This window comes from Tamandua tetradactyla, chromosome 7 (assembly GCF_023851605.1).
Source record: "Tamandua tetradactyla isolate mTamTet1 chromosome 7, mTamTet1.pri, whole genome shotgun sequence".
Lineage (NCBI taxonomy): Eukaryota > Metazoa > Chordata > Mammalia > Pilosa > Myrmecophagidae > Tamandua > Tamandua tetradactyla.
In genome coordinates, this window is record NC_135333.1 from 23,625,478 (window position 1) to 23,637,168 (window position 11,691).

At 39.5% G+C, this 11,691-nt stretch overlaps 1 protein-coding gene across 2 annotated transcripts in view; it reads right to left on the reverse strand.

Annotated features, from left to right (window-relative positions):
* CRY1 (cryptochrome circadian regulator 1) overlaps window positions 1–11,442 on the reverse strand; it is a 107,660-nt gene extending 96,218 nt beyond the window's left edge. Inside the window, exon 1 of one of the 2 annotated variants that reach the window (XM_077168618.1) lies at window positions 10,662–11,442. In XM_077168618.1, coding sequence (XP_077024733.1) covers window positions 10,662–10,819 — 158 coding nt within the window. In that variant the 5' untranslated portion in view covers window positions 10,820–11,442. The remainder of the gene's footprint in view (window positions 1–10,661) is intronic. The other variant, XM_077168617.1, reaches the window with a different exon arrangement.
* Between the last annotated feature and the right edge of the window lie 249 nt (window positions 11,443–11,691).

An 11,691-nucleotide genomic window follows, 5' to 3' on the forward strand; every position in this document is an offset into this window, starting at 1 on the left:
AAGGAATGAAATTCTGATACACACCACCACATGGATGAACCTTGAAAACATTATGCTACGTGAAGTAAGTCAGACATGAAAGGACAAATATTGCATGATTTTATGTATATAAAATATCTAGAATAGGCAAATTCAGAGTCAGATGGGACTAGAGGTTACCAAAGGTTGAAAGGAGGAGGGAATGGGGAGTTATTGCTTAATGGGTACAGAGTTTCTGTTCCGGGTCATGAAAAATTTTGGAACTAGACAGCAATGATGGTTGCACAATATTGTGGATATAATTAATGCCACTGAATGATACACTTAAAAATGGTTAAAATGATAAATTATATATATGTATTTCTCAACACAAAATAGGAAATTAAATAAATACCATAGTCTATTGTAAACTGCTGAAGCATTCAATAGATTTTCTATTTCATATAACAAACTCTGGCAGATCCAATTTAACAGTTTAAGTGTCAAAATTTTTATAAAATGTAAAGAAAATGGCATAAAAATTTAGAAGACAGGTTAATCACTCCAGTCAAGGTGATCAAGAATGGTGTTATGGAAAAAATGGCATTTGGGCCAAGACTTGAGAGGGTAGTTAGAATTTTTTTTAAGTGTAAAATGCAATGGTTTTTAGTTTATTTACAAAGTTGTGCAACAATCACCAAAATAAATTCTAAAACATTTTCATCACCTCAAAAAGAAATTCTGTGCCTTAGCTATCACCACCCTTACCTCCCCCAAGTCATCTCCCCATCCCCTTCAGCCCTAAAAAAATCACTAACCTACTTCCTGCCTCTGTAGATTTGCCCATTCTGGACATTTCATATAAATGGAATAATAATAGATGGGGTTTTGTGACTGGCTTCTTTCACTTAGCATGTTTTCCAGATTCATCCATGTTGTAAAACATATCGTACTTCATTCCTTCTTACGGCCAAATAATATACTATTGTTTGGACAAACCTCATTTTGTTTATTCATTCATCAGCTGATAGACATCTGGGTTGTTTCCACCTTTTGGTTATTATGAATAATGCTGCTATATACATTTTTATAAGTTTTTGTGTAGTAGATATAAATTGGAGGTAAGTGAAGAGATTAAAATATTTTAAATCATTCAATCCCCAAAATGACAATCCAAGATATTTTTCACTGGGCTGAGATCAACAAGACAAAGTGAATTTTCAGAAAGCTAAATTTATTCAAGTCAAAGAACTATCTTTTACTCTGTAATAATGTCCTCAAAACTTTTTTTTTAATGTTAAAGCATCCTTTTAAAATGAAATGCTGCGGCCAGAATAGGGAAGATGGCGGCTTAGTAAGACGCGCGGATCTTAGTTTCTTCTCCAGGACACCTACTAGGGGAGTAGAAACGATACAGAAAGCGCCCAAAGCCACAACAGAGATAAAAAAGACAGCGTACCCCATCCTGGAACGGCTGGCTGGCTGAGAGAAGCAGCTCGGGTGAGATCGCCGAGGCGCGCGGGCCTTACCGGGCGGGGTGGCAAGCGGCCGGAGTGACTCCCTTCCCCCTTCCCGGGCCGGCTGGGAGAATTGGAGAGGTGGTCCCCTGAAACCAAGGCGGCTGGCGCCCACACCACGCGCAGCCCCCGGACCAACTGAGAGAATTGGATCGGAAACCCCCAGGCCGCGGAGAACGGTGACGGGTGGGGGAGGCCCCTTCCAAACCCGTGACTCCCGGGGAACGTGCACTCTCTCGGGCGGGCCGCTGCCGCTGGCGCCCTCCCGCCACGCTTGTTGCCCAGGGCTGACTAGGAAATTCGGACGGGCTCTTTCCCTGGCTGCGGCGACCAGCAACCCTCCCTGCGTTCGGACCGCGGGCCGGCTCAAGCCGCTTCGGCTAGCGAACCCCCAGGACGGCGAGAGTTTTCCAAAGTTTAAGGTCCCACAGCACCTTTTACTGGTGGGACCCGCAGACAAACGTGTGCCACGAGCGCCACCTACTGGGCAGAATAAGAAAAACAGAATCCAGAGATTTCACAGAAAAATCTTCCAAACTTTTGGATCCAATACCCAGGGAAATCTGTCTAAATGCGCAGACGCCAACAGAAGATAACGGATCACGCTCAAATAATTGAAAATATGGCCCAGTGAAAGGAACAAACCAATAGTTCAAATGAGATACAGGAGCTGAGACAACTAATGCTAAATATACGAACAGAAATGGAAAACCTCTTCAAAAACAAAATCGATAAATTGAGGGAGGACATGAAGAAGACATGGGCTGAACATAAAGAAGAAATAGAAAAACTGAAAAAGCAAATCACAGAACTTATGGAAGTGAAGGACAAAGTAGAAAAGATAGAAAAAACAATGGATACCTACAATGATAGATTCAAAGAGACAGAAGATAGAATTAGTGATTTGGAGGATGGAACATCTGAATTCCAAAAACAAACAGAAACTATCGGGAAAAGAATGGAAAAATTTGAACAGGGTATCAGGGAACTCAAGGACAATATGAACCGCACAAATATACATGTTGTGGGTGTCCCAGAAGGAGAAGAGAAGGGAAAAGGAGGAGAAAAACTAATGGAAGAAATTTTCACTGAAAATTTCCCAACTCTAATGAAAGACCTAAAATTACAGATCCAAGAAGTGCAGCGCACCCCAAAGAGATTAGACCCAAATAGGCGTTCTCCAAGACACTTACTAGTTAGAATGTCAGAGGTCAAAGAGAAAGAGAGGATCTTGAAAGCAGCAAGAGAAAAACAATCCATCACATACAAGGGAAACCCAATAAGACTATGTGTAGATTTCTCAGCAGAAACCATGGAGGCTAGAAGACAGTGGGATGATATATTTAAATTACTAAAAGAGAAAAACTGCCAACCAAGACTCCTATATCCAGCAAAATTGTCCTTCAAAAATGAGGGAGAAATTAAAACATTCTCAGACAAAAAGTCACTGAGAGAATTTGTGACCAAGAGACCAGCTCTGCAAGAAATACTAAAGGGAGCACTAGAGTCAGAACCAAAAAGACAGAAGAGAGAGGTATGGAGAAGAGTGTAGAAAGAAGGAAAGTCAGATATGATATATATATAATACAAAAGGCAAAATGGCAGAGGAAAATATTATCCAAACAGTAATAACACTAAATGTTAATGGACTGAATTCCCCCATCAAAAGACATAGATTGGCAGAATGGATTAAAAAACAGGATCCTTCTATATGCTGTCTACAGGAAACACATCTTAGACCCAAAGATAAACATAGGTTGAAAGTGAAAGGTTGGGAAAAGATATTTCATGCAAATAACAACCAGAAAATAGCAGGAGTGGCTATACTAATATCTAACAAGTTAGACTTCAAATGTAAAACAGTTAAAAGAGACAAAGAAGGACACTATATACTAATAAATGGAACAATTAAACAAGAAGACATAACAATCATAAATATTTATGCACCGAACCAGAATGCCCCAAAATACGTGAGGAATACACTGCAAACACTGAAAAGGGAAATAGACACAAATACCATAATAGTTGGAGACTTCAATTCCCCACTCTCATCAATGGACAGAACATCTAGACAGAGGATCAATAAAGAAATAGAGAATCTGAATATTACTATAAATGAGCTAGACTTAACAGACATTTATAGGACATTACATCCCACAACAGCAGGATACACCTTTTTCTCAAGTGCTCATGGATCATTCTCAAAGATAGACCATATGCTGGGTCACAAAGCAAGTCTTAACAAATTAAAAAAGATTGAAATCATACACAACACTTTCTCGGATCATAAAGGAATGAAGTTGGAAATCAATAATAGGCAGAATGCCAGAAAATTCACAAATACCTGGAGGCTCAACAACACACTCTTAAACAACGAGTGGGTCAAGGAAGAAATTGCAAGAGAAATTAGTAAATACCTCGAGGCAAATGAAAATGAAAACACAACATATCAAAACTTATGGGATGCAGCAAAGGCAGTGCTAAGAGGGAAATTTATTGCCCTAAATGCCTATATCAGAAAAGAAGAAAAGGCAAAAATGCAGGAATTAACTGTTCAATTGGAAGAACTGGAGAAAGAACAGCAAACTAATCCCAAAGCAAGCAAAAGGAAAGAAATAACAAAGATCAGAGCAGAAATAAATGAAATTGAAAATATGAAAACAGTAGAGAAAATCAATAAGACCAGAAGTTGGTTCTATGAGAAAATCAATAAGATTGATGGGCCCTTATCAAGATTGACAAAAAGAAGAAGAGAGAGGATGCAAATAAATAAGATCAGAAATGGAAGAGGAGACATAACTACTGACCTCACAGAAATAAAGGAGGTAATAACAGGATACTATGAACAACTTTACGCTAATAAATACAACAATTTAGAGGAAATGGACGGGTTCCTGGAAAGACATGAACAACCAACTTTGACTCAAGAAGACATAGATGACCTCAACAAACCAATCACAAGTAAAGAAATTGAATTAGTCATTCAAAAGCTTCCTAAAAAGAAAAGTCCAGGACTAGATGGCTTCACATGTGAATTCTACCAAACATTCCAGAAAGAATTAGTACCAATTCTCTTCAAACTCTTCAAAAAAATCGAAGTGGAGGGAAAACTACCTAATTCATTCTATGAAGCCAACATCACCCTCATACCAAAACCAGGCAAAGATATTACAAAAAAAGAAAACTACAGACCAATCTCTCTAATGAATACAGATGCAAAAATCCTCAATAAAATTCTAGCAAATCGAATCCAACAACACATTAAAAGAATTATACATCATGACCAAGTAGGATTCATCCCAGGTATGCAAGGATGGTTCAACATAAGAAAATCAATTAATGTAATACACCATATCAACAAATCAAAGCAGAAAAATCGCATGATCATCTCAATTGATGCAGAGAAGGCATTCGACAAGATTCAACATCCTTTCCTGTTGAAAACACTTCAAAAGATAGGAATACAAGGGAACTTCCTTAAAATGATAGAGGGAATATATGAAAAACCCACAGCTAATATCATCCTCAATGGGGAAAAATTGAAAACTTTCCCCCTAAGATCAGGAACAAGACAAGGATGTCCACTATCACCACTATTATTCAACATTGTGTTGGAGGTTCTAGCCAGAGCAATTAGACAAGAAAAAGAAATACAAGGCATCAAAATTGGAAAGGAAGAAGTAAAACTATCACTGTTTGCAGACGATATGATACTATACGTCGAAAACTCGGAAAAATCCACAACAAAACTACTAGAGCTAATAAATGAGTACAGCAAAGTAGCAGGTTACAAGATCAACATTCAAAAATCTGTAGCATTTCTATACACTAGTAATGAACAAGCTGAGGGGGAAATCAAGAAACGAATCCCATTTACAATTGCAACTAAAAGAATAAAATACCTAGGAATAAATTTAACTAAAGAGACAAAAAACCTATATAAAGAAAACTACAAAAAACTGCTAAAAGAAATCACAGAAGACCTAAATAGATGGAAGGGCATACCGTGTTCATGGATTGGAAGACTAAATATAGTTAAGATGTCAATCCTACCTAAATTGATTTACAGATTCAATGCAATACCAATCAAAATCCCAACAACTTATTTTTCAGAAATAGAAAAACCAATAAGCAAATTTATCTGGAAGGGCAGGGTGCCCTGAATTGCTAAAAACATCTTGAGGAAAAAAAACGAAGCTGGAGGTCTCGCGCTGCCTGACTTTAAGGCATATTATGAAGCCACAGTGGTCAAAACAGCATGGTATTGGCATAAAGATAGATATATCGACCAATGGAATCGAATAGAGTGCTCAGATATAGACCCTCTCATCTATGGACATTTGATCTTTGATAAGGCAGTCAAGCCAACTCACCTGGGACAGAGCAGTCTCTTCAATAAATGGTGCCTAGAGAACTGGATATCCATATGCAAAAGAATGAAAGAAGACCCATCTCTCACACCCTATACAAAAGTTAACTCAAAATGGATCAAAGATCTAAACATTAGGTCTAAGACCATAAAACACTTAGAGGAAAATGTTGGGAGATATCTTATGGATCTTACAACTGGAGGCGGTTTTATGGACCTTAAACCTAAAGCAAGAGCACTGAAGAAGGAAATAAATAAATGGGAACTCCTCAAAATTAAACACTTTTGTGCATCAAAGAACTTCATCAAGAAAGTAGAAAGACAGCCTTCACAATGGGAGACAATATTTGGAAATGATATATCAGATAAAGGTCTAGTATCCAGAATTTATAAAGAGATTGTTCATCTCAACAACAAAAAGACAGCCAACCCAATTACAAAATGGGAAAAAGACTTGAACAGACACCTCTCAGAAGAGGAAATACGGATGGCCAAGAGGCACATGAAGAGATGCTCAATGTCCCTGGCCATTAGAGAAATGCAAATCAAAACCACAATGAGATATCATCTCACACCCACCAGAATGGCCATTATCAACAAAACAGATAATGACAAGTGCTGGAGAGGATGCGGAGAAAGAGGCACACTTATCCACTGTTGGTGGGAATGTCAAAGGGTGCAACCACTGTGGAAGGCAGTTTGGCGGTTCCTCAAAAAGCTGAATATAGAACTGCCATATGACCCAGCAATACCATTGCTAGGTATCTACTCAAAGGACTTAAGGGCAAAGACACAAACGGACATTTGCACACCAATGTTTATAGCAGCATTATTTACAATTGCAAAGAGATGGAAACAGCCAAAATCTCCATCAACAGAAGAGTGGCTAAACAAACTGTGGTATATACATACGATGGAATATTACGCAGCTTTAAGACAAGATAAACTTATGAACCATGTAATAACATGGATGGACCTAGAGAATATTATGCTGAGTGAATCCAGCCAAAAACTAAAGGACAAATACTGTATGGTCCCACTGATGTGAACGGACATTCGAGAATAAACTTGAAATATGTCATTGGTAACAGAGTTCAGCAGGAGTTAGAAACAGGGTAAGACAATGGGTAATTGAAGCTGAAGGGATACAGACTGTGCAACAGGACTAGATACAAAAACTCAAAAATGGACAGCACAATAATACCTAATTGTAAAGTAATCATGTTAAAACACTGAATGAAGCTGCATCTGAGCTATAGGTTTTTGTTTTGTTTTGTTTTGTTTTGATTTTACTATTATTACTTTTATTTTTTTCTCTATATTAACATTCTATATCTTTTTCGGTTATGTTGCTAGTTCTTCTAAACCAATGCAAATGTACTAAGAAATGATGATCATGCATCTATGTGATGATGTTAAGAATTAATGATTGCATATGTAGAATGGTATGATCTCTAAATGTTGGGTTAATTTCTTTTTTTCCGTTAATTAAAAAAAAAAAAAAGAGAAGGGATAATTGGAGCTGAAGGGATACAGACTGTACAACGGGACTGGATATAAAAACTCAGAAATGGACAGCACAATACTACCCAATTGTAATGCAATTATGTTAAAACACTGAATGAAGCTGCATGTGAGGTATAGGTTTTTTGTTTTTGTTTTTTTTGTTTTTTTTTCTTTCTATTATTGTTTTAATTCTTATTCTGTTGTCTTTTTATTTCTTTTTCTAAATCGATGCAAATGTACTAAGAAATGATGAATATGCAACTATGTGATGTTATTAAGAATTACTGATTGTACATGTAGATTGGAATGATTTCTAATTGTTTTGTTAATTATTTTTTTAATTAATAAAAAAAAAAAAAAAAAAAAAAAGAAATGCTGCATGAAAAAAGTTAGAATGGACATAACCCAAGATCCTTAAAGACTGAGAGATGGATCAAAGCAGAAGGAGTTGTAATAGAGAAGGTAGGATTTAACAAATGAGTATAAGTACTGAATCATCATATTGCTTTTTTTTTTTTTTTTTTTTTTTTTTAGTCTCTAGTGTCTTGGAGTAACTAGAAAGAAAAACCTGAAATTGTGGAAGTGTAACCATATCCAACTTTGAAATCTGTTCTATAACTAATTGCTAAAATGTACTTTGAAATTCATTGCGTTTTTGTATATATATTTCACTATAAAAACTGTTTAAAAAATGTCATATATAGTGTAGCCTTTGGTCTAGCTGCTTTCAGCTGGCAAAATACATTTAAGATTCATCCATGCTGTTGTGTGAATCAATGGAGTGTTCCTTTTTTATCACTAATAGGTATTCCATTGTGTGCACATCACAGTTTATTTGTCCATTCACTTGTTAGGAGGCATTCTGATTGTTTCCAATATTTAGCAATTATAAATAGAGCTGCTAAAAATTTTTTGAAAAATGGAATGATGCAAACGCATTTAGCAGGTAAAATATATTTCTTAAATTTTGCTTTTCTGTTAAATCCAAGTCTAGAAAATGTTATGGATAGAAGGAAAATTCGTAGGTCAAGGACCGAACATGGAAACATGCAAGAAACCTAAAGAAAAGCAGGAGGGTTTGTTTGTTTTTTCCCTGAATAGTTGAGGTCACATATGAAAAGAAAAAATGAGATTACAAAGGTCAAAAGGCAGATTTTGAATGTCAAGGTAAGGAATTTGGGCTTTATCCTATAGTCAATAGGGAAATTAATAAAGTTGTTAAAATATAAAATTACAGACATCAGGATGTCACTTCATTCAACAAAAAGTAATTGAGTTACTAAAACGCACTCAATCTGGTGCTATGAGAACAGATTGAATATAACTCAGTCCCTGCCTCTTTAGGATGTGAAGTTTAATGACACTATTTCTGCTAATGAAAAATTGTTTTACATATAGTTGCTGTATCATTTCCTTCAGCATACAAACATACTGTAATTTCTTCCATCTTAAAAAGAATCTTCAACTTCACATCCCCCTCCAGGAACCACACCATTTCTCTGATCCCCTTATAGTAAAAGTTCTCCAGAGAGCTGTCCATGTGAGTTGTCCCCAACCCTCTCCCTACCTCTCTTTGTTCCAAAATGGCTCTTGTTTCTGACACTACTGAAACCACTTGAACTCTCAACAAGATTACAAATGACCTCAAAATGCTAAATTCAGTTTTTAATTGCAGCCCTCATCTTCCTTGACCTATCAGCAGCATATGAAATAGGTAAAGCACTCCATCTCAAACTTAACCAGGCCCAAGAGGACTCAATCATCCTCTTAATGACTTCTCTGACTTCATTTTCTTAGCAAAGTGCAACTCTATCCCACTAGCTTATCAAGTTAAAAATCTTGAAATTATTCCTAACTACTCTTTTTCTCACACCAACATATCCAATTTGTCAACAAACACTGGGGGTTCTGCCTTCAAAATACACCCAGCATTTGAATTCTTCTCACCACTTCCTCCATTATCACCACAGTCCAGACCCTTATCATCTCTCTCCCAGAAGAACGCAATAGCTTTCTAAATGGTCTTCCCGCTTCTTGTCCACCTCCAGCCCCCAGTCTTGTCTGTTCTCAGAATCACAGCAAGAGAAATTCTTTTCAAACTTAACTCAGATCCCGTCTTCCTACTTAACTCAGTAAAAGTACAAATCTTGACAAATGTCTATAAAGATCTATTCAATCTGGTCCTATTACATCTCTGACCTCTTCTACTACTACTACTTTTCTGCTCACTTATACTGTCACCTAATTTTTTCCCCTCCAGTCAATACTGACTCCTCCCATTTTCCCTCCAAAGGCAAGCATGTTTCCTCCTCAGGCTCTCTTTCTTACGGTTCCGTCGGCCTGGAATGCTCTTTCCTTACATATCCACATTCCATTACCTCCTTCATGTCTTTGTTCAAATATCACCTTTTCAATGAGTTTCCCCCAATCAACCTATTTAAAATTACAAAGCCCATCCCTATATTCCTTATCTCTTTTTTCTGCTCTTTTTGCCCCCATAGCATTTACCACTACCTAAAATATTACGTATTTCACATTTTGGGATATACGCTCAAAGAAGACAAGAATTTCTGTTTCCTTCATTGCTGTATCTCTGGCATTTAAAGCAGTACCTGGCACACAGGAGGTGACCACTATTCTATTCGTTAGATGAATAATTTTATTTCCACCAGGAGGTCCAACAATCACCTAGCCTGATACTTCAGGAACAGATAATAAAGCTTCTCTTAGATTTCTTTCAGATCTCTGGTCCCTAGAAGGATTATACTTTGCCTAGAAAGAAAAAGTGTGCTTTGTCTGGTCAACCACAAGGAGGAGTTGAGAAGAACACTGAGTATAGAGAAACCAGATAATGATGCTTCTCTTGCTTTTCCTACAGCAACCTGAAGGTGGAAGAAAACTGTATTTGGAGACGACTGTACTGAATGAATGATTTTTTTTTCATACTATGAATTACTTACACAAACGTAAACATTAAAAACAATGATCCTTTTGAAGGCCACAAAGAGGCCCAGGAAATCAATCCCGAGGCCACTAAGGACTGAAAAGCTGTTTAACTCCACCGCTGCTAAGTCTCCCTAAACTCAGGGGGAAGAGGTCCCATGAGCGTAGTGACACAAAGATGAAGGCCAAGCTGACTCTCTGGCCAGAAAAAATACTGTCAATTATATTTGATACGAACATAAAGCACCTACAATTCTTAAATAGTACAAGCAAGGCGCTCCCAGGTCAAGACTCTCGGATTCGGCTGATCGCTTATCAAGTCCGGATTCATCAAACACCGGAATTAATTTTCCCCAGGATTCACTCACCGCCACCTGTTGATCCCCACGTTGGAGGAGCCGGCGAACCAGGGGTCCAGTATGTAGACGCAGCGGATGGTGTCGGCGCCCTGAATGCATTCTTTCAGCGCGGGGTTGTCGTGAAGCCGGAGCCCCTTTCGGAACCAGTGCACCGCGTTCACTCCCATCCCGGCGACGAGCCCCTCCAGAGAGCGATTTAAGCAAGGAAGATCCAGCTCATAACCTACACCTTCGCTTCCAGGAGAATCGCCGCCCCCAAGGAGCGAGGAAAGGGCGGTGGAGGGGACAGAGGAAAAAATTACTCCGAGGAGGAGACCGGCGGAAACTGCGCCGGAGGCGCAGCTGGAAGACGAATGGAGGTTGCCCAGTCAGCGGTGTCCGGGAGTGACACCTTTTAGGGCCCGACGCCGGCCGCAATCGCCTAGACGACACGCATACGTTCGAGGGCCTCGGATCCCCGGAGTGTGAGCAAGTTCCAGGAGCTCGAACCGCCACGATGGCCGGAGCCGGCACCGGCAGTCCCAGGTGGTTGGTCACGGAAACCTCGCCCCACCGAGCCGGCCCGTGAGGAGAAAATGGCCCGCCGGAGGCGAGTCACCGCGAGGAAGGAGAGAGGGTTCAGCCATTGTCAGCAACGCTGCCTCTCGGCGGGGGAAAAACCAGCAAAGACGAAGGCCGGGGTCTAGACTGCTGGACGGTAGCCGGTGGGCTACCGATCCCGAGGCTGCCCGGGTGACTCCGCCGCCGCCGCCGCCGCCGCGTCAGCGGCCTCGGCCCCGCCCCTGACTCATCATTGGTGGGCGCTCTCCCCATGTGACCACCGGCACCTCACGTTTCTGAAGTGTGTTTACTACACCGGCTCTGGTTGAAGAATCTGTTCGCGGTTCGGGTGCTTTTAAGGGTGTAAGGTCCCTCAGCCCCAAAGCTGTCGACTCTCGTCCAGAAGTTGGGCTCCCTGACTCAGGCCCTGTACTCCGCTTTTTGGTCGCCGTTCCCTGGAGGCGCCAGCAGCAATCATAGGCCCCATGTGAGGGAAGAC